The 24,237-nt window shown below is 39.1% G+C and overlaps 1 protein-coding gene across 2 annotated transcripts in view; it reads right to left on the reverse strand.

Moving 5' to 3' along the window:
- ALG5 (ALG5 dolichyl-phosphate beta-glucosyltransferase) overlaps window positions 1-24,237 on the reverse strand; it is a 38,091-nt gene that overhangs the window by 12,051 nt on the left and 1,803 nt on the right. Inside the window, exons 2-8 of one of the 2 annotated variants that reach the window (XM_030882487.3) lie at window positions 22,320-22,491; window positions 21,916-21,962; window positions 19,746-19,814; window positions 14,863-14,955; window positions 10,978-11,091; window positions 7,395-7,454; window positions 1,798-1,949 (exon numbers count right to left, since the gene is read on the reverse strand). In XM_030882487.3, coding sequence (XP_030738347.1) covers window positions 1,798-1,949; window positions 7,395-7,454; window positions 10,978-11,091; window positions 14,863-14,955; window positions 19,746-19,814; window positions 21,916-21,962; window positions 22,320-22,491 — 707 coding nt within the window. Of the gene's footprint in view, window positions 1-1,797; window positions 1,950-7,394; window positions 7,455-10,977; window positions 11,092-14,862; window positions 14,956-19,745; window positions 19,815-21,915; window positions 21,963-22,319; window positions 22,492-24,237 lie in introns of those variants that run through there. The other variant, XM_030882490.3, reaches the window with a different exon arrangement.

The following is a 24,237-nucleotide window of genomic DNA, read 5'->3' on the forward strand; positions in this document are numbered from 1 at the left end:
TTTATTTCTAGAGTGGCTTCTTAATAAATAAGATCCTCTGATTTTGGAGTCCATTAACTATCAATATATTTTATTCTTTAACATAATAGAAACATGCATCTAAATTTTAAAACCAAATATACATTACTTAAAAAATTTTAATCTAGGAAAGAAAGATTCAAAAACATGTTTGATAATTTTAATTCTGAAACTACAGTTTCTTTAAAGTTATTTGGGAAGATTATATGACATCTCTTTCTACGGAGATAACAGATCTTTGCAAATAGACACATGAAAGTTATAGAGACTATAAAAATGAACATCTACTGGAATAATTACGCAGACTCCCACCATGAACAGAATTCACACAGAACCCAGTACTAACAGTAAGTATTCTTTCAACAGTATTTACTGAGTACCTATGATGTGCCAGGCACTCTCTTTGCTATACAATAAGCAAAATCAGATGGGATTCTTGCTCTTGTGGAGCTTAGGTTTTAATAGAGAAAAAGAAACATTACACAAATAAAACACTACAGATGTGACAGGTGCTACGAGAATGGCTTATGGCACTGCAGCAGCATACAATCAGGGCATCTGATCTGGTACAGAGAGTGAGGGCAGGTTGTTCTAACGAAGATCTGAAGGATAAGGAGAACTTGACGGAGGGGCAGTGGGTGGTGAGAAGGAAGAATCTGCACATGGAGACTCAGGTGGGCCAGACCGTAATATCAATACTGATACTGCCTATTGGTATCCCTCTCAAGGCCTTGGAAGGCACCGAAAGGCAATGGGAAGCAGAAGAGGAGCATCTGATTGATCACTTCTAATTTCTGAAGGGTCCCCTTGGACTGCAGCATAGGAACTGATGCCTTGGATTGTGGTGAAGATGAAGAGAAATGAAGGGACATAAAAGCTCAAAACAACAGGCCTCGGTCATGGGCTGGATATATGGAGGGGCTGTGGGGAAGGTTGTAATGACGCCAAGGTTTCAGGCTTCTATGTGACTGTTATTCCCTAAACAGGCTGGGAGCTGAGGCGAGGTCTGGGACAAAGAGAGGCCGAATGCTGCTGACAGGTTCACTGAGACGGTAAGTCGTCATCTTAAACATGACCACTGGATTTAATCATAGGAGGGTAACTAGATGTTTAGATGGGAGGATGGGTGAGGAGTGAGTGGGAAGCGAAAAGATGGGGACACTGAATATGGACCACTTTTCCAAGAAAAGGTTCGCTGTGAAAGGAAAGAGGGCTAGAGTTGAAGGGGTGCTGGGGGCAGGGGTCAATGGAGAGGGTGTTTTTCTAATGGCAAGAGAAATTTAAACTTGAAAAAACTGATGGGAAAGATGTGGTTGAGAGAAAAGGCTAAATACACAGGAGCGAAAATAAGTGAACAGGATCGGGTTGTTGGAAGGTGGAAGGGGATGCAGAGGTCCAAGGATTGGTCTTAGGCAGGAGAGGGAACTTACTCCTGCCAAAGAAAGGAAAGGAGAGAAAGTGGGTACCCTCTTCTGCTTTGATATGTCTGAGCTTTTTCTTTTTTCTTTGAAGGAAAAAAAAGAAGCTTAAGGAAACAGGATGTTTTCAGGCCTCTTAATTTATGATGTCTACAATTAAAGTAAATATATAACTTTATACCCTATGTTTGGTTTGAGGTAAATAAGAACCAAACTAGTAAGGGTACAGATTAAGTTTACATATATAAGTGTCAATTTTGTTTAAACCTGGATGTTCATTATGGGACTACAGGGCTGCTGCCCATTACCTGGAGAAACTGCTGTATGAGATACACCAGACACATTCCGGTTAGGAACCTACCATCGTTCAATGTGGAGAGATGAAAACGTCCGTGACGCTGCTTCTCGAGTTAATAATTTGAACCCACACTGTGTATCCCTGATTCCTTTGACACAAAGGAACCACACCAGAAAGTGGAACCCATACATGAGAAGAGTACGGAAGTAAGAACGCTGAAACAAAGACAAAATATAAATGACTTTTCTATTTATCTATAAAGGAGACATTGAAAACACCTGGCTGTAGACAACTGCAACTTAATACTTAATTGACTGGGTAGATATCACACATGAATGCCATTGTTCCATTAGCTGCACAGGCAAAGTCTATTCTAGAAACTGTGAGGACGCCTAATGCTTGGAGCTGGACAGAGGCTAGAAAAGTAGTTACTCACTTCCTGGAGGTGGAGTCAGACAAGAAGAATCACAAGGCCTGTGAGAGTCAGGGCTTCAATGTGCCAGAAATGTACCACAGCAGTTGGAGGGCTGCTCTGAGCCAGGAGAACATCTCATTCACCTTATATTTTGTGCCCCAAACACATTTCAGTTTCAAAAAAAGGTGAGTTACCAGAATATCTTGGAAAAATGAAACACTAAGATTTCAACCTGAAGTATGATACCTAGCTAACGAGAATGCGATAGAAGAGGTACAGCAGAGTGTCACAGACTAGAAAGGAGTTTGAAACAAAAACCCAGTGTCTCTAACTATGACAGGTATTTCTGATTAAATATATTTTAACAGGAAAGTTCTTTAATACTTTGGATATTAAACTTAAGCAGTCTAATCCTATCTGAGAATTCATTATTGTTATTAGTCATTAATTTTATTATTAGTAGTAACATGACACATATTCCATTATTCATTAAACAATGCAAACTTTAAAAAAAATCATTAACTATCACTGAATTCAAGACTTTCATATTTAGGATTAAAAAAGATAAGATCTCTTAAAGTTTTCTATAATTATGGTAATAGACCCATGGAATGATATTTACATATGCACATAAGCAAACCAGTAAGAGTCTATGCAGAATATTTAATATCTCATCCTACTAAATAAAAGTCCTTTCCTCCTTTTGGATTTTCTTTTTCATTATTGTAATCTTTAGTATTGTTCTTCATTCACATGTCTTTTTCTATCACCATGGAACAAAATCATGACTCAACAGTGAAAAAATGATGGGAGAAAAGCCACGGAGCTGAGCAGGCCTATATTTGAATCCTGGCTCCATTAATAATTAGCAGGCTGTGGGCTTCCCTGGTGGTGCAGTGGCTGAGAATCTGCCTGCCAATGCAGGGGATATGGGTTCGAGCCCTGGTCCGGGAAGATCCCACATACTGCAGAGCAACTAAGCCCGTGTGCCACAACTACTAAGCCTGTGCTCTAGAGCCTGTGAGCCACAACTACTGAGCCTGCGTGACACAACTACTGAAGCCCACGTGCCTAGAGCCCATGCTCCGCAACAGGAGAAGCCACCGCAATGAGAAGCCCATGCACCACAACGAAAAGTAGCCCCCGCTTGCCGCAACTAGAGGAAGCCCGTATGCAGCAACGGAGACTCAATGCAGAAAAAAATAAATAAATAAATTTATTTAAAAAAAATGATTAGCAGGCTGACCTTGAACAAGTTACTTCCACTCTCTAAATCCCACTTTTCTCATCTAGAATGAAATGCCTGCCTCACAAAGGTACTGTAAAGTTTAAATGAGATAATATTAAAGCCTTTAACCAAGTGTTTGGTACAGGAAGTAACAGAAACTTAATAAAAGCTTTTAATAAGGGAAGAAGGCTTGAAAGCTCACTTTAACCTCCTGACCACAGTTTCACTTGTGTATTAAATAGGGCAAGAAGGGAAGGAAGAATAAAATACTTATCTATAGGGTACGTAAAACAAACTCTTTGAAAAGCTCTAGCACTCCTCACTGATCACCTAGAATCGTTAGTTATGTTTTGATGTAAGTATGTCTTACCTCTCTAAGCAGATAGGGCAGAAACCTCATCTTAAAATACTTTGGGAATCTCACAACAGCTTGCTCAGTGCCTTTCATTTAAAATATTTCCAATAAATACTGGTTGAGTGATTAAACCTCCAAAAGAGCATTTATGCTTAGGAAAGGAACAAACAGAAATCGAAAGACAGAAAAATAAAAATTGGCCTTCCCTGGTGGCGCAGTGGTTGAAGTCCGCCTGCTGATGCAGGGGACGTGAGTTCGTGCCCCAGTCTGGGAGGATCCCACGTGCCGCAGAGCGGCTGGGCCCGTGAGCCATGGCCGCTGGGCCTGCGCGTCCGTAGCCTGTGCTCCGCGGTGGGAGGGGCCACAACAGTGAGAGGCCCGCGTACCGCAAAAAAAAAAAAAAAAAAGGTAGAAAAATAATACCTATAAACTATTCTCCTTGAATGATTTTTAACATGATTTAGATGAGCTTACTAGTAACCAAATGAAAATATTCATGACTGCTTTTGCTTGGATGCTAATAGAAGATTTTTGTTTGTTTTAGGATAATGGCTATTTTTTTAAAAAACAGAAACATGTTGAGTTCACATGAGGACTTTAACTTATTTGATTTCTAACATATTGAAAAGCATAACAATATAATCTACAAACAACTGGAACTTTCTTTAATTTTTAAAACTTGGCAAAATATCTTAGAATTTAGAAGACATCTAAAAACATACTACAGGATAGACTTATTTAGTTAAATGAAGGTAACAAAGTCATAGAATAGCATTATATGAACTTCTGAAGTAGACATTTAAAAACATTCACTGCTTTAATATTAACAATCATCTCTAATGTTTATGAAATGTAAACAAGGAATTCAGGTGAAATTTAAAGCTGACTGGTAATTTTATTATCTTAAAAAGAGAAGTTAAAGAAGTCCTAAGACTTAAGCAGACTCTTCAAAAAAAAATCTAAAGAGATCAAACAAACAGTAATGGATTCTATTTTGAATCATTTAAAAATGATAAGTTTGAGAATACCCAGACAATATAAACATGACTGTTTTAACTGTTATACAGAACACATGGGCATATGAACACTTTTAAGGATGCCTGAAAGACTCCCATGGTGCTGTATCATGCATGTTTGTCTTCCAAGAGAGCAACAGAACAGACGGTAAGATTAACTGAGAATATGTGTAAAGGTATTTAGGACAGATAAGACTGAAAACTACACAGTTAAGCTACTGAAGTTGCTGTTTACTATCTTGGTTAATTAATACTTTTATAATTTTCTCACTGTCCACAGATCGATCACCATGCAGGATCTATATTACCTATGGCACATTAAGAGAACACCCTAATGGCTGAGAAGTGGAAGGCCACGCCGCACTTTCTTGGACACGTGGCAGATGGTTGTGTTGCTCCTTGGAGATGACCTTCTATAAGACAGGTATAGTTCTGTGAGAATCACCTGGACTTGAACTACAAGCCTACTCAGCAGGAGTTATACGTAGCATCTGCAGAGGACAACTGCTGATCTCTGGTCAGTGGACCAGTTTACCCTTTCTTTCTAGAGTAGCAGCCAATTCTGTAGGGTCCAAAAGCACTATGTCAGTAACTAAGTTTTACAGATGGAGGAATGGATGGATAGATGACAAGATAAATTATAAACGCATAGATCCTGGAATAGATCCCTTGATGACTGGTTAAAAGCATCACTAGGTAAAAGAAGGTTCAGACCATAGCACAGCCTCATCTTACTATTCTGGAAAAAAATTCAAAGAGTTTTCAACCAATGGAAGTTCTAAGTGAGAGAATTTGCACCGTTAAAAACAAAATCAAAAACCACAGTTCTTTTCTACTGCCACCAACAATACAGGTCCCAACTATTTCTTGCCTAGATTACTTCAACTGCTTCCTAATTACTGCCTCCTATTTCTCCAACCCTTTTTCCTTTCCAAGTAGATAATCCTCTTTTCCCCTATCTATATATATATTTTAAAAAAGGACAAAATTTACTCACAAAACCCTTAAATTAACATCCGTCTATTTTCATTAACTGTTTTTTATACAATTATACTGTATTTACAATATCATACTGTTTTCTCTCCATACAACCTAATATTTTAGTATTTCCCAACACGATTATACAGTCTCCATTATCATCTATTTTATCACTGCACGACATTTCGTCCAAGGGAAATATGTACACTTTCTAGTGTTGGGATTTAGTATTTTATAGTTTCTAGTATTTCACAATGATAAATAATGTGCTGAACATTTCGCACATGCACTTTTTCTTTCCTTATCTCTTGTGTATCAGTAAAGTGATGAAGTTGGACTAGCTAATCTCTAAACTCTTTCAGTGTTAAATTTCTAGGAGTTTGATTCTCTATGGTTAACAGATTAACCTTTTTGAAACACCAATAACAGTCCATAGGGTTATAGAGTTACATTTGGACTAGATGCTGAAGATGTTAAAATTATTTATTTCTTAAAAAAAGGAGGGGCTTCCCTGGTGGTGCAGTGGTTGGGAGTCCGCCTGCTGATGCAGGGGACATGGGTTCGTGCCCTGGTCTGGGAAGATCCCACATGCCACGGAGCCTACGCGTCCGGAGCCTGTGCTCTGCAACGGGAGAGGCCACAACAGTGAGAGGCCCGCGTACCGCGAAAAAAAAACAAAAACAAAAAAAGGAAAGTTCAGGTTTCCACATTTGAGCAAAATCCTTAAGGGATTTTATGACTCTGCCATCAGTATATCTTGGGAAAAAAATGAGAATATTTTCATGTCCTACTTCAGAATCACTAAGGGAAAGGTTCAATCTTTTATTCTGCTGGTTCTCAAACTCTGGTATGCATAGGGTGACCTGGGGAACTGTTAAAAAGGCACATTCCTGGTCCCGTGGCTAGAGTCTGACTTAGTGTCTGGGATTGGCCTAAGAACATGCATTAAAGGAAAAACAAACAAACAAACAAAACACCCCAGATAATTTTGACCTTGCACTGAAAATATGGCTTTATTCTTGATCTACTTGACCAATCTAGTAGATGAACTGTTAAGAATATAATGGACAGTTACGGAGCTTGATACATTAGGTCTACGTTTTCAAGTGAAAAAATAATTAAAATAAAAACTACTGCATAGAGTAGTTCCTTATTATATTTTTTTCCTCAAAATTACTCCAGCTTCTTAGCCTGATCTGTAAATTACAACCTGAAGAAGTTAATGTCTTCAGTGATTTTTTTGAATATACTAAAAAGGGCAGTACAACTTTACAAATCTGAAGGTATAATGCTTTTCTAAGAGGAACAGTTAAAAACAAATTTAAACTTTGAATAAAACTTAAAATATAGTACTTAAGTGTGCTGACATGAGAAAAACTAAAGGCAAGTTGATAGGTTCAAAAATGGATCATTTGGAGAAATTTGCCTTATATAATAACTGAATGGGGACTCTCTTTGTGTCTTAAAAAAAGAGCTGCTTGTATCCAAAATCGAAGTGAAGTCTACATCCTCCCTGTATACTCATGAAAAAAAAAAAAATCAATTCCTGAATATGCTAATCCTTTCTTCTGAAAGGAACCTCATCTTTATGAGATTAAGTATGAAAGCTTATCTCATGCTAATGTATATGTAAAAAAGGAGAAAACTGATCCATGATGAAAGCCTCACCTGAGCAATTGATTGTTTTTCCAAATGAGCTCGAGATCCACATGCAATAGCCATTTGATCCTGAGGAAAAAAGCAGTGAAATAAGTATCATTAATAAAAATATTTATTTTCAATGTGAATACCTCATTTTTTAGAAACTATTTTTTAAAAAAGTAACATTAAATATCTTTAAAGGTTTACTGAGGAATTCAGAATATGTACAACTTAAACAACTCTAATTGTATTTACCAAGATGACACTATTCAGGGCTAAATATAAGGGGCATGCATTATTTCAAAAGTCATACATTTAAGTGATTTTTCTAATTGAAAATACTGTATCAATATAATTATAAGAAAAAGTAGTAGTATTAGAAAGAAAAGGGTTATCTGTAGATGGTATTTTATATATAATCATTACATTATGGAAACCCAAGAATATCAACTGAAAACCTACTACAAACAATAAGAGAATGTAAAAAGATGAGTGGGCACAAAATGAATATATATATAATATTTTAGCCTTCATATGTACAAACAGTGATCAGAAGATATAATGGAAGAAAAGACAGTATTTATAACATCAATAAGAAAAATCTATAAACTTTACAAGAAATGTGGCAAGATCTAAATAAAGGAAAGATATAAACGCAACCAAAGGAAACAAAAAAATCCAGCCACAGAGGGCATGCCATGACCATGGATGAGAGGATGCACTGACAGCACTGAAAAGGCAATGCTCATTAAGCTAATCTTTAAATTTAATGCCATACCAATGAAAACATAAAAATAACTTTTCATTGATTTAGACAAGCTGATTTGGAAGTTAATATTGAAAAATAAAGAACGAAGAAGAGCCGAGAAAATTCTAAGAGTGATGAAGGACTAGCTCCAGAGGATTTAAAAATACATCATAGGGCTTCCCTGGTGGCGCAGTGGTTGAGAGTCCACCTGCCGATGCAGGGGACACGGGTTCGTGCCCCGGTCTGGGAAGATCCCACATGCCGCGAAGCGGCTGGGCCCGTGAGCCACGGCCGCTGAGCCTGCACGTCCGGAGCCTGTGCTCCACAACGGGAGAGGCCACAGCAGTGAGAGGCCCACATACCGCAAAAAAAACAAAAAACAAAACAAAACAAAAACTCAACATTTATAGTAACAATGCAGTAAATTGGGTTAGGATTAGAAAAAAAGATGACATCAGAACTCCTTTCCTTTTCAGAGGACCTGGATTTATAAGAGGAAGGTTCAGATTTTTTTTCCAGTGTATGGTTTGGTTCACCCCCTGACTTTGGCTGAATCATTTAACTTTTCTTTGCCCCACCACAGAATGACATATAGGCAGCTAACAATCTGACACCTTCCACTCTCCCTCCCACTCTTGGGTCCCCAAGGTAGAGAAATAATGCGGGAGAAATATATCAAGTCTCCGTAGATTCTCTGGAGAGAACTAGGATATCAAACCCAAGAATTTCACCAGTTGGACTTTTCTTTTAGCTTATCATGATTTACTAAGAGATGAAAAAAGACATACTTTTTTTAGTAAGAGTGAATATGTAACATATCCAATAATAATTTAATAATTTCACTGTCCAAAATTACTTTGATTTTGGACATGCTCTACATCTGTGTCAGCCAATAAGGTAGCTACTAACCACATGTATTTGCAATGTGGTGAGACTGAAGAAGTAAAATTTTATTTAATTTTAATTGACTTAAATAGCCACATGTAGCTACTGCTTTGAACAGCACAGGTAAAAGGGATATTTGCAAAACTAATTCTTTTAAGAATGATATTAGTTAATTTATTTAGTATCTTGAAAAAACAAATGGGAGTGGGTGATGGTGGAGGAAGAAACAATATTTCACAAACTATGAAATTAAATAGATATTTATTCCTAGGAAAAGAAATATGAGATGGATTTTTATAATTATTATTAAATTTTCTGGGTTTTGGATGTTTTGCTTTAATAGGTTTTCTATGTGTGGTGTTTTAAATTGTTTACTTTTTGAATGATCAGGAATTATTTTAACAAATATATAATAATATTTTAACAAATATAATAATTAAGTTTAAATTTGGTCTATTTCATTCATGGATAGTTCCATTTATTGATCTTATTTTGGCCCTCAATTTGTTTTCTTAAATCTGCAATTGTCATCTCACCTTCAAATTGCCTGTGTTGCTGAATTCTTACTTTCATTAAGTATTATTTCTTTAGCAAAAATTTCTTTCTGCAACTGTCATCTCACCTTCAAATTGCCTGTGTTGCTGAATTCTTACTTTCATTAAGTATTATTTCTTTAGCAAAAATACTCTTGTGTAATTTTAGCCTTTTCCTTGGATTACACTGGCTTTCAGATGGGGTTTATCTTCCTTTTGTATGAAACTTTCTTTAATTCTTTTTCTGTAGTAATATGTTGGTGTAGCTGCCATTTATTTCTTTTCATTTTGTCATGATTAACATGGGTAGCTCTTGTACAGTATAGGTGAATTCTCCTTGATAAACTTCTACCTTTCGTGATACCTATTTTTCCCTTCTGAACTAGAGTCTCAAGGCCTGAGGATTATACTTGGTGGTGGCGGGCAGTACCCTAAAGCTCTATGTAGCTTTCCTGGGTTATCTGGGTTCCTTGCTGTTGTGAGATTTTGTCGTACCCTGTACAAGGACAAGGGTACACTCCTCTGAGGAATGGATCCAATCACGTGGATCTGTGATCAACCCAAACCCAGTCTGAGGCCAGGACAATGGTGAGCCCTAGCAATTTCCGCTTCTGCTAGAATCCTGGGATATGGTTGTCTATGGGTGCTAACTCATTCTTGAAGTCTGATTCTTTCTAGATTGGGAATATTTTTAAAAACGCTCAGAATTTGATAAATTCATCTTCTTTCTCTAAATGGCTTTTAAGAGGTGGGAATGGCACCAAGATTTTCTTTCTTTCCTCAACCTCTATTTTTTAAAACAAATGTTGATACTGGCTTTATTCATAATTGCCAAATGCTGGAAAACAGTCCAAATGTCCTTCAACAGTTGGACGGATAAAGAAACTGTGGTACACCCATACAATGAAATATTACTTAGTGATTAAAAGGAACAAATTGCTGATATACATAGCAATTTGGATGAAAGTCGAATGTATTATACTGAGTGAAAGTCAACCTCCACTTTCTGAAGTTATGGCACGAACTTACACATAATCTTTTTTTGAGAGACTGCTGCTTGTGTTTTGTTTTTGTTTGTTTCATCAAAAACAAGAGTCTGGTGATCCAGTTTCATTTCACATCTTTACCCAGAAGTCTCAGTCTATGCTTTTAAATAAAAGACTTAGCTAAATATGCATGATAAATATTAAAACTCTGGTAGAAGTAAAGCAATTTAAAATTGAGACGGACAGAATATTGAATAAGTAATTGTCAAGTGAATCTCAGAAAATCAGCAAATGTTTATAATAAAATATTAGCTCTTCTGTGGGACTGTATACAGGAATTTCACACCAAAAAAAAAATCTCCCAATTGTTTAACTTACAGGTAAATATCATTTTAACTTTACTTTAGACCCCCTCTATTCTTTAATGAATATTGTTTAAACTATATTCTTATACTCACAGGCCAAGGCTGTAGATCATTCAGCCCTTTTTCTAATTTCTCAATATCTGGAAACTTTGTGGCTCCATCAGCATCTGCCATGAGGATCTTTTCTCCTCGAGAACTGAATACACCCTGGATTTAAAAATTTCAAAGAAAACAAAGTTGCTTAAAATCAAGGTTAAATTCGGTGACATATCAGTTTGTTAAATTCGGTGACATATCAGTTTGTACTTAAAATATCCAAGAATTAAATATTAGGTATGAAATGGCAGAAAAAGGCCGAAGTTCACTGAACGTAAATTACATTGATAAGATCTTTCCAAAAGTAGCTAATGTCTATTTCATGATTTTTAAAACTTTGTGAAGTCATACTATTAATACCTTGGAAAATATCAAGATAAGAAAATAGATCTGGATAAGTTAAAGATATGCTGCATCAGTAAGAATAAAAATGTAAAATAGCTATCATAAATATTATATCTGTATTGTATATGTATTATGCTGCATAAAAGGGATCAGGGGTCCTTACAGCAGCATAGGAAGAACAAAACATAGATAGCTTTGCTACGACATGCATCATAACATGATAGATCTTCACTATCTTTTATTATGGAATCTAAAGTTTTTAAATTAATTGTTGAATAAAGAAATGTGGAATGTCACTAAAATTTAGAAAGTCTGGATATATTCAAATGTTATTTTGCTATCTGAGGCATCTGACACTTAGCAAAATTACGCCATTCAATTTTGAATTGATTGGTCTTTTGGGCAGAATATGGCTCTACGAGTGTATATTTCACTCAGAAATAAACTATGCATCAACTCTTCACTTGATCTTAGCCAAAAGGCCAAAAAGTGATTTACGCATCAACTCTTCATTTCATGGTGCATGTGAGTGAATACAGTGTGTCTTAAGTGTAAATATATTTATGGTTTGATACAGAATACAGCTTTGATGTCACTCAGCAGTGTGGCTATAGATAAGATGTATGTATACAAATCTAGACAAATTTGATCAATTATTGTATAGTATAAGGCTAATTAGTATCTGTAATTTTCTTTATCATATCTGTTAGAATATGGGTAAAAAAGCAGAAATAAAAATGTTATATTTAATCTATAAACATTATTAAGTTTTGGAAAAGAGTAAACATTACAAGGCACAAAATCTGTAGCTACACGTTTGAAATAAAAAAAATGATAAAGGACTATTTCAATGATACCTGATAAGGCTGAACTGTAGGTTGTTACACAATATTAATGGAAAATTGCCTTCGCCCTCAAACTTGTTTCAGCCACCTCATCGTTTTCTTTAAAGGGGGCTTTTGAATGCCTGCTACTCTCACATCCTATCTGGATGGCCTCCACTTCACTGCCAGACTTCTTGGAAAGAGTCTAAGTTAGCTGCTCCCACAGTTGTCCATTCAGTAACACCCTCTCCCCTCTGTTCTTTCTGATTTTTCTTCTTCCTCATGTGCCTCTTTGCCCCAAGGCTTGGTTCTTGGCCCTCTTTTCCTTCTATACCCTCTTCCTTGCCAACTGAATGCCTTCAACTCTCAGCTGACACATGTGGATGACTCTCACACCCTCTCCACCAGGCTATTCTGGATACCACTACTTGGCATCTCAAACTCAGTATGGCTCAAACTCAACTAAACATATTGTCTCTTAAACCAGCTCCTCTTCCAGTGTTTCACCTCTTCTCTAACGACATCCTCCCCCTCTCAGGTACCCAAGGCTACTTACTGGTAACTCATTGCTCTCTCCGATCACCTGACACAATTCTACCTCACTTTGCATACCTCTCATATTCGTCTCTTCCTTTTCCTCTGTTGTGTCACCATCATAATCCAAATATTCATGGTACCTTGCCTACACCACTGCGCTGGCTGCTGTCACTCTGTCAATGGTGAAAGTCTAGCAGCCTCTAGCCTGAAGTCTGTGATCTACACCCACATAACCCTCCAGCGTATCTCTAAAGTCAAGCCTCATGTACCACTAGAAGTTCCTTTGTTGTGTCTTTGTTCATGTTCTCCTCTGCAAGCTCCCTGCCTCGAATTTTGCCTAGAGAATTCCTAATCCTCCTTCAAGAGTCCATCCAGAATTTATCTCCTGTGGGAAGTCTTTGCTGCTCCTCCCAGAGCATTTATACTGGAGCATTTATAACACTAGTGAACTATGATACCCTACGGACAGGACAGGTATCTTTCATCTTGGCATCTCTAATGAAGTACGTGGCACTTAGTGAGCACTCAAATGTGGGCTGAATAAATAAATGAATGGGTGCATTTAAAGCCCACGATGATATTGCATCAATCTTATTTTCTTTTTCTCCTTTCTGCATATCCTGTGACCCTGTCAGAGAAAACTCACTGCTTCTAGTACATACCCCAAGAGTTCCTACTTCTGTCTTTTCTTGCTCTGCTGACTGGCATGCTCTTCTCTCAAATCTTTCTCCATATGGGATCAGGGAGGTGAAGAGCACGATTTCATGGTTAAATCAACCCAATCCAAATCTTGCCTTAATATCTATGTGACGTTGAGTAAGTCACTTTACCTATCTATGTCTCAATTTCCTCATCTATATAATCAAAATAATAGGACCTAACTCACTGAGATGATGTGAGGAGGTTTAAATGTGATAATCATGTTGAAGTGGTAAATTTTTGCTGTTCAGCTCAAAATAATCAGTCAGCAAGTGGAAGCCAGTGTTCACCATCGTTGGAGGCCTGGCTTCAGGGACATATCTTTTGTGAAGTTTGCTATTTTACTCATGTGCCCAAGGTTGCTAGTTACCTAATACCTATTCTTTTCTTCTTCCTTACAAATGAAACCCTGATTTGGCCGAGAATGAAAATGTCAGAAAAAACATCTCTCAGCCTTCCTTGGAAATAGGGGTGGCTCCGTGACCCTGTTCTGGCCAGTCACTGGGTGGAGCTTCTGAGAAGGTTCCTTAGAAGGGACAAACTAACTGGCGTGCGTCTTTTGCCCTCTACCCTTCCTGTCTGGAATGAGGAGGTAATGGCTGATGCTCCCGCAGTCACTTTGTATGCAGGTGGGCAGGAGGAAGAGGGAGCGAAAAGGCAGGAAGCTGGGTTCCTGAGGACACGGAGTTGTTGAATGAGCCCTGCACTGCCTACATCTAGACTTCTTTGGGAGGCACAAAATAAATAAATTAACCTCTACATCATTTAAGGCACTGTTGTTTGGATTTTCTTTCACATATCTTGCTTTTAGATCTTTTTCAGTGTATCTTGATTCCTACCTGATATGCCTCTGCTGAAAGTAACCTCTTCTTTGCTGGAACTTCTACTGTACCTCATCTGTGCCTCTCTCATAAGTACAATCACTTTTTGTATTAGACTGCAAATTACATCAGGAGTGACCATATCAGATTTATCTTTTTCTTTTCAGTCACACTGTGCAGTTTTTGGGGATCCTAGTTCCCAGACCCCTGCAGTGGAAGCATGGAGTCCTGACCACTGGACCACCAGGGAAGTCCCAGATTTATCTTAATTCACACTACCATGTTTTGCATAGCACCTTCATATAGGTAAAACTCAATACATGAAAGCATTTTGTAAACTGCAAAAAATCATGTAATCGTATTATCTGGTAACTATGTCAAAGACACATAAGAGACAGAGGGCAATGTTTTCAACTTTGAACAAGATAAACATTTTCCTGAGTCACCCAGTATGTTATAGATATGGCATGATATTTTTTAATTGGATATTATATGTACATATATGCATGAAGTTATTATTAAAAGCAATTTACCACTAATTTGAAAGACTAGTATTTAACTAGCTGGCTGTAGGACATACATGTACTGTAATCTGCAAAAGAGGTTATTCAAAATACCTTTATATTTCAAATAAAAATGCTGAAATTAGGTATTACCATCCTAATAGCTCCGCCTTTCCCACGATTCTTCACCAGCGTTATCACTCGAACTTTGTCACTTCCATATTTCTGGCAATATTTAAAAGCTACCTGTCAAATTATATAAAAGTCAGAATAAAATAAATTTGAATTCCAAGACAGCAATATAAACTGGGTCTCTGATTTTGGCTTAAACACTGCTATTCTAATTGCCCTCTCCTTGTGACTAGATTATACCCACCGCACATTTTGGTGGCCGAGAGGAGTTGTTGAATTCCTGGTGCCAAGATCCGACACTGACCTACTAGGTCAAAGTCACAATTCACTTTCCTGCAGAGGAAACACCAGAACAGGCAGTGGCCATCTCTTATTCTCTTGACTTTTTTGCCTAGGCTACCAAGCTGCTAGAAAAAGTAAAAATAAAACCCATGCTCTAATTGACTGGTACACATTTTTTTTTGTGTGTGTGTGTTACGCGGGCCTCTCACTGTCGCGGCCTCTCCCGTTGCAGAGCACAGGCTCCGGACACGCAGGCTCAGCGGCCATGGCTCACGGGCCTAGCTGCTCCGCGGCATGTGGGATCTTCCCGGACCGGGGCACGAACCCGTGTCCCCTGCATCGGCAGGCGGACTCTCAACCACTGCGCCACCAGGGAAGCCCTGGTACACATTTATGATTGGGCTCCCAATACTGCCTAATGACCTGTTTACTTGTCAGCAACTGACCTCATTCCGCAGAGAAGCTGTTTGTATCCTAGACCATTTTCCCCAAATCTTCTCACTCGAATTCCTGGCTCTCAGCAGATAATCATCCACGATCTGTCCTCTTCTGAATCTTCAATCTCTTCCTCTTTTCTGGGTCCTCAGCCTCTAATATGCTCAAAACTCCAGCATCTTAAACATTTTCCTTTGACTTCACTATTATCTTAAGCGACTGCCATTACTCTTTGATCTAGTATCAAAGTCATGAAATGGTGATCTGTATTTGCTATCAACATCTCTTTGTCCCTCATTTAGACTTCAAGCCATTGGGGTGTGGCTCATGCCCTTTGCTTTTCCACATCACCCTCTGCAGAACCTCTTCATCACCCCTTGCCTCTGAGGCTCATTTCCATAGGCAGTTGTGAAGTTATTTTTTTTAAATTTTTATTTATTTATTTTTGGCTGCATTGGGTCTCCATTGCTGCGTGTGGCCTTTCTCTAGCTGTGGTGAGCTGGGGCTACTGTTTGTTGCGGTGCACGGGCTTCTCATTGCAGTGGCCTCTCTTGTTGCGGAGCACAGGTTCTAGGCATGCGGGCTTCAGTAGCTGTGGCATGTGGGCTCAGTACTTGTGGCTCGCGGGCTCTAGAGCACAGGCTCAGTAGTGGTGGCGCACAGGCTTAGCTGTTCCGTGGCATGTGGGATCTTCCTGGACCAGGGCTCGAACCTGTGTCCCATGCATTGGCAGGTGGATTCTTAATCACTGCGTCACCAGGGAAACCCCTGTGAAGCTATTCTTATCTGGTGTTTGCACTCCTGTCTTCAGACTCAGCTCAAACACCATTTCTTCTTCCTAGCTTCCACGCCCATCGTCACCTTCCCCAGGGAAAAAGTATAATTCTAATAAGTATTCCTAATGCATTTTCCCATTCAACTGTTACTTCTCTCATCTGTAGATCAGATAGATCTCTCATCTGTAGATCAGATAGATCTCTCATCTGTAGATCTGTAGAGCCTTCCCACTAGGAACAGGCTCAAGACTCCGGGATGCCTGAAACTTTCCTGACTTCATTATTATTAATAATCAAAGTCATGGAACAGTGATCTATATTTGCTATAAATCACTCTGCACCACTCATTTAGTAATGAACTGTACCCCTCCCCACTTGGCTATGAGCTACTTAAAGCCAAGGATTAATATATACATGTATATATATGTGTATATATGTATATATGTGTGTGTATATATATATATATATTTTTTTTTTTTTTTTGGCTGCTTTGGATCTTGGTTGCTGTGCGCAGGCTTGTTGCTACTCTTGTTGCGGTGTGCAGACTTCTCACTGCAGTGGCTTCTCTTGTTGCAGAGCACAGGCTCTAGGCGTGTGGGCTCAGTAGTTGTGGCATGCGGGCCCTAGAGCGCGTGGGCTCAATAGTTGCGGCTCACGGGCTTAGTTGCTCTGCGGCATGTGGGATCTTCCTGGACCAGGGCGATCCCTGTGTCCCCTGCATTGACAGGTGGATTCTTAACCACTGTGCCACCAGGGAAGTCCCAAGGATTAATATTTTAGTGCCTGACACACAGCCTGGAATTGATTAATATCAGTGAACAAGGGTAGCCACCGTCCTTTGTACATACTCTTATTATAGGACTGTGGTGGCACTGTTAGCTGCTTACCCAACAAACACCACCTCCTTCCTTGCTCCTTTGGCCCCAGTCTGCAGAGTGACAGTGTGTGCAGTCCTAGGAGATGAATCATTATTGGTCCAAATCCTCTTTACCATGTATTTATACTTTCCCAGCCCCGCTTGCAGGCAAAGGTGGCCATATCACCAAAGTTCTGCCTCATGGACTCTAGGGGAGGTCTGCTGGAGGGTGGGAGCTTCTTGTGAAGATTTTTATTCCTGGTTATAAAAGGAGAGAGGCACACAAGAGAATTCTTAATGTCCTGACTGTCTCAACTGCCTCAGGATCAGTGATATTTGGAGCTGTGCCCGTTTTATGATGAGGGAGAGTGTGGTAACTGAAAAGACAGGGATCCAGCCACTTGACACTGTCCAAATGCTGAAACAACAATGTCCAGACCTTCTGGCGTATGAGATAATCAAACACTTTCTGTTACATAAGCTCCCCTCATGAGACACTTTCTAACTGATGAAAATATCGAACACATTGTGCTCTATTTCTCTGGAGCGTGTCTCCAGTATTGGATGTGAAGTCCTTGAAGGTAGAGGCAGGGCTCCATCTTTGTATTTTAGCACCAGTCCTACTCCTTGACTCATGTTAATGGCTCAAGAAATGTCTATTCAGAGAACATTTATTTGAGTTGCTGATGTTTATTCTGGGGTGGCAGAAAGCATGATAGTCATCATAAGACCCAAACCAGGAAGATGAAGTCACTGGGCATGCAGCTGAGTGCACTGAAAGGCACTTGACCAGGCGAGGATGAGGGCTCTTTCTAAAGGGGACGTGATCTGGCTTTGAAGGAAACAAACACCACTGAGGCCCACCTGCTTGGCTTATACAGACACTGACACTTCACAGTATGCCCTGCAGAACACGGCAGCAGCTGACACTTGCTCACCATTTGTGAATTCAGCTCACATGGAATGCTTACCTTTCTGGCATCTTATGTTATTTGAGGGTATAATAAATATCTCTGTACAAATGCAATACTCTCTTATTCTGTACTTTGGCATAAATTTTACCCCTTAGTTTAAAATTCCTTAAGAACAAGAACTATATCTAAATTTTTTCCCAGACCCCTCGGAGAGTGAAACGTGTTATGGGAAGATAATAAATACTCAACTTAGGGGAAAAGAGTTCTTTTTTCTTTTTTTAAAAAAAAAATTTTACAAACTATGATTTCAAGTTTTCTGTTTCTCCCAACCTTGGGAACAAGTGTGAACCTCTCCCTCTTGGATCCTTCCAGAGAGCAGCCTGAGACTCACATGGCAAAAGGCCTTGAAGGAAATACTCTTCAGGAAAAGCTGCTTCTTCTCAGCAGGGCTGAGGCTGCTCGGTCATCTCAGCAGTAGATGCCCGATGCTGACTTTCTACACCACTCCCTTCATATACTAATAAACTGTGGGACAGTTTGTGTTCATCTTTCAAGTCATACTATTCCAAGTGCAGCACCTACTCTTCCTAACACAGATCCACCAATACTTTCAGGCCTCTATGCCTTTGTTTACATTATATATTTTTTTCAATTTGAATATACTATCCTCCATGTTCCTAGTCATTATCACCCTTAGAGGTTTAGTTCTCTTTCTCTCAAATTCTTTTCAGCATCTTTCTCTTTGGCTCCATTTTTACCTGCATTACAGAAATTGGAGCCGTGCTGCCTGACTGTCCTGGGGGCTCCTTATACCAGGGGGCAGGCGCGTGTACCTGTGGGGTCCAGCCAGTGTCCAGCACTTCCTGCACAGCTGGAGTTGACCAAAATCATAACTGATGAATAATCAGGTGAACAGATATTCCCTTGTATATTTAAGATCTATTATGTTGCCATTTAACAGGAATATTAATAGCACCGTAAGTGAATTTTTTATTATAGAAACATGAGTGTCAAAAACCAAAATGTGAAGCAGTCATAATAACAAAAATACTTAGATGTTTGGAGAGGAATTTATCAGGATCACTGACAAGATTTAATACATGTACTACTGCAGGATTAATGCACCAGGGCCCAGTAGTTACAGGTCTAGGAATGCAGGAAGGAGAGAGGATAAACCCTAAGATACTGTCACTCCATGGGTCAATCTAGAAGGGACTGTGGGGTAGGCCAAAGGACATACCCAATCCCCAGGGGCAGATATGAAGGTGTCTTCCTATTTGCATGACTACTTTAGAAACCATAATTTAAGGTGGAGCATAGAGAAAAGAATTATGCTTAGAATAAAAGGAACCATAAATTGGTGGGCAAAGAGGGTTCCCCAGAGGCCAAGGTGAACTGTTGTTATGTGTACTCTCTCCCTATCTGGTGACCTTCCAAGCTTCCCTGGTCTCAAGGAGCAGTGGAAAGGCGGGTATATTTTCCAGCTTCCCATATATGACATCTCTCTGCTTTTTCTACTACCCACTTATGTTAAATGGAGAGCATCTGGCACACCTTTAGGGTTCTCTGACGAGCGGAAATATGATTTTACATTTGCAGATTATTCCATCTGTTGGCAATTCTAAAAGCAAGTTTACTTACCTTTGAAGTCTCGTCTTTGCTGCCATCATCAACTACTATTACTTCATAAGTGAATGTAGGATCTTGTTTCTGCAAGAAGCAAAGATAAAATACCACAATTTGGCATGACTGCCATCAAGATTTCTAATAAAGTTGTAAGGAAGTTAAGAAACAACTGTTTTACAAATAACCCAATTGAAAAATGTGCAGAAGACCTTAACAGACTTTCTCCAAAGCAGACATACAGATGGCCAGTAGGCACATGAAAAGATGCTCAACATCACTAATTATTAGAGAAATGCAAATCAAAACTGCAATGAGGTACCACCTCATACCAGTCAGAATGGCCATCATTATAAAGTCTACAAATAAATGCTGGAGAGGGTGTGGAGAAGAGGGAACCTTCCTACACTGTTGGTGGGAATGTCAGTTGATACAGCCACTATGAAAAACAGTATGAAGGTTCCTCAGAAAACTAAAAGCAGAATTACCATATGATCCAGCAATCCCACTCCTGGGAATACACCCAGACAAAACTATAATTCAAAAAGATATATGCACCCCTATGTTCACAGCATCACTGTTCACAATAGCCAAAACATGGAAACAACCTAAATGTCCATCAACAGATGAATGGATAAAGAAAATGTGGTATATATATATACAATGGAATATTAGTCATAAAAAAGAATGAAATAATGCCATTTGCAGCAACATGAATGCAACTAGAGATTATTATACTAAGTGAAGTAAGTCAGAAAGAGAAAGACAAATACCATATGATATCACTTATATGTGGAATCTAAAATATGGCACAGATGAACCTATCTACAGAACGGAAACAGACTCATAGACATAGAGGACAGACTTGTGGTTGCCAAAGGTGGTGGTGGGGGGGGTGGGATGGACTGGGAGTTTGGGGTTGGTAGATGCAAACTATTACATTTAGAATGGATAAACAACAAGGTCCCAATGTACAGCACAGGGAACTATATTCAATATCCTGTGATAAGCCATAATAAAAAAGAATATTAAAAAAAGAATGTATACATGTGTATAACTGAGTCACTTTGCCGTACAGCGGAGATTGGCACAGCATTGTAAATCAACTCTACTTCAATAAAAAAATTTAAAAAAAGAAACAATTGTTTTAGTGTTGATATGTATAAATATGAACATAAATATAAATGCACAAAGCACATAAAGGAAAAAGGCCAAGGACAGAAAGGAGACCAGAGACTGGGAGGGAGTGGAAGGTGAACACGGACCAAGTCTCCATGGGCCTCCTGTGCTCCCCTGGCTGCCCTCCTGAGCACCACTCAGAGGCTACGAGGTATACAAGGCAAAGCCATGAGGTCTGAAGTCAGGGGTGCAGGTTCCACGTGGCTGTGCCACTTCTTAGCTTTATGACCTCGGGCAAGTTAGCATTTTGGGCCTATTTTCTCGCAAAAAAAAATAACACAACCTAGTCCACATGGCTGGTGTGCAGATTACACATAATAGAAAAGGCAGAAGCTCAAATATAATAAGGGCTCAGTCCTCTTCCTCTTTTTTTCCCTCTTTCGATGAATCTTCTCTTTTCCCTTTACACAAAAAAACCTAAAACAAAGTAAATCAAAACAAGGAGTTTTCTAAAAAAAAGAAACAGCCATAAATCTTACTTATTTTCTTAAACTCTCCCAAGAGATTCCAATGGCAGCAGATACAAAAGAGGGGCACATGCTACTTTTCTTCTCTTTATGCAGAGAAAGCAGAGGAAAATAAGTGAGGGGGGACTCTTCAGAATAATAAAGACATACAAAATGATTTCACTCTAGTTATAGGTCTTTTTCAAATAAACGTCTTACTTAAAAAGTCACAAAAGCAAAAACAGCATTGTGCTGTCATACAAAGTCTGCAGACACACTATCACTCAATTTTAAGTATATCATCAGGCAAGAGAGGATCAAAGGGGGGAGGGAGAGTCCGTAAGAGGAACATCAGCTTTCCTGTTTGCTCTGGAGGGAGTGTGCTGTCGGGCTTGCCTGCAAATGGCTGACGGCTGGCAACATGCTGAGCACAGAGGCCAGGACCACGATGGCCCGAGAACGGATGGCACTGCCTCTCACAGTGGATCTAGCCCCGGGGTCCACAGCTTGATGACCTGCTCTACTTTTAATTAGACCCCATACTGGACGAGAAAACACAATACCTGTCTCTCCTCTAGATAGCCCAGAGCTTCATCCATCATTACAGGCACTTAAAGAAAAAAATATATATTAAAAATTGCTTTTGAAAATAACTTTCCCAGTCCCAGAACAGTTTGCATATGGAAAATGCCTGAATAACCTAACAAGTCCCTCCTGGACTGCCCCCCAGTGGCCATTTCCACCTGGAATGTCTGTCTTCTGTTCACCTCTTGCTCATCAATCCTCTAGAACACTTCAGCCCTAGACCTGATGCGGCTGCTAACACTCATTCTTTCTCTTCTGAACTACAACTACCAACTGTGCACTCTCCATAGCCCACAGGTATCAACGTTCTGGCCAAGTCCATACTTTAAATGTCCTTTTCTTCCCAAATTACCCCTTACCAAAAAAATCGAGTAGGGCTTACACCGTTTTTCTTCATTGTATGAAGGCACGACCACAGAAAGCTGCTTGGTAGGCGAGTCCCGTATGCTGGGTAAGGCTTCCCTCTGGACTCTGGCATTTAAGAAGAACTTCTCATCTTCATGTCGATGCAGGTGTGGCATCTCTGTAGCAGTTATAAATGCAACAAAGGAAATCTAAAGGCAGATATGTTAATAAGAAATTGTGTTATGTTGACCTTTTTAAACATTTGCTACATTAGAATACATCATTTACATGATTTTTTCACCCTGAGGTGAAATATTTATTGTTTTAGTCCATTAACAATGGTCTGGAGGTGACTTCAAAATTCAAACCAGTCAGTTCCCTATTTTTGAACTGATTATTATTGTCCTTTTTTTCCCCTAACTAAGCATTTTCCCTAATGCTCTAGGAGGCTCTTTGTCTCCTCTCACTTGTCATTCTCCAGCCTCTGTCACCCCAGATATAAAAGGGAACAGTCATTACAGAAGTGCCATCTACTCTGAGATGCCCTGAACTCCTGACCCCTGGTACACACACAGCGAGGCCCCATTCCACTTGGAGCCTATGTGATCGAGGACACACTGCAGGTAGAGCTTCTGGGTGAGGGCAGACCTCCCATCTGAGACCAGGTTGACCCAGCGTAGGAAGGGAAGAGTCCCCCAACCCCCAGAGTAGGGATCAGTAGTGCTTAAGAATATATTCTTGATACTTATCCCAGATTTGAATTCAGAATACACTATTTTTTGGAGTCAGGTATCAAACTTGTAGGCTGTAGGCACCATCCCACTGCTAACATTATATAACCCCCTTCCATATTCAGTGGGGACCTAGCCCTGGAAATAACCATTCTTTGTAACATTGTTTCCATTGGTATACTTTCTGCTTTCAAAACAATCAACCTACCAATTTTTGGAATGCTACTCATTTGTACTTCAGTGATCATTTATAATATTCTATTGGGTACATACTGAAACTGAATATGCTTCTGATTAGTATGAATATGAAGGCAGTACCCAGACTAGTGGCTAAAGAGTTCCTGCTCTGCACCCCTAGTGTCCAGATTGTGGTTTCTAAATTCAATTTCCTATTAAAAGTAACCAATGTTCCTAAGAGGAATGGCTGATTCAGGTCCAGGCCAGGAAATGTACAATGGTGGTCAGAGATGGGAAAGCAAGGAGGCTACCAACAATCATGACAAAGTAGCCAACTTGACAGGCTCCCATTGGCCTGTGAGGGGGAAATTTTAAGCATCAAAAAGAATAATTAATGCAATGTATTAAAACACATGAAAAGTTTTATATCACGGATTCATGATACTAAATATAAAAAATTAGTCACCTTTGTAAGATGCCAGGGAACCATCTCATTATTTTGAAAATTTGCCTTTTATCTTACCTTTTATATATGAAAGATATTTCAGCGTTATCAAATAGCTGAGGATGAAATTTTTTTCATTATAAAATTCCAGGTAATACATGAAGAAGGAATGATACAGTCAGAATATTCCACTTTGCAACCCACAGTGAAATACTGGATTTAGGCAGTGATCATCAATGACTGCTAAACCACTAGGTTAATGACACACTTCATAATCGGTGGGTCAAGCTAACAACTCCTGAACCCAAGAATCCCTCTTAATACCAAAGAAAATCAGAGATTAACACACCTCCTGACACGACACAAAAGGAAGTAATCAGCATCACTCACACACTTCTTTTGATTAAAACAAACATGCATTTCATCAAATCTCTAGATGTAACTAGCAATTTACAGGAAATTCAGGGGACAGAGTAAGACGTTAAAAGTCACTTAAGGGATAAAATTAGTAAAATCCAGACTGTGAGAAATTCTACAGGACAAATGACCGCTTATTAAAGAAAAGGAAAAAAAGGGAGGAGAAATTGTTATAATTTAAGAGA

The sequence above is a fragment of the Globicephala melas genome, chromosome 18, assembly GCF_963455315.2.
Source record: "Globicephala melas chromosome 18, mGloMel1.2, whole genome shotgun sequence".
Classification (NCBI taxonomy): domain Eukaryota; kingdom Metazoa; phylum Chordata; class Mammalia; order Artiodactyla; family Delphinidae; genus Globicephala; species Globicephala melas.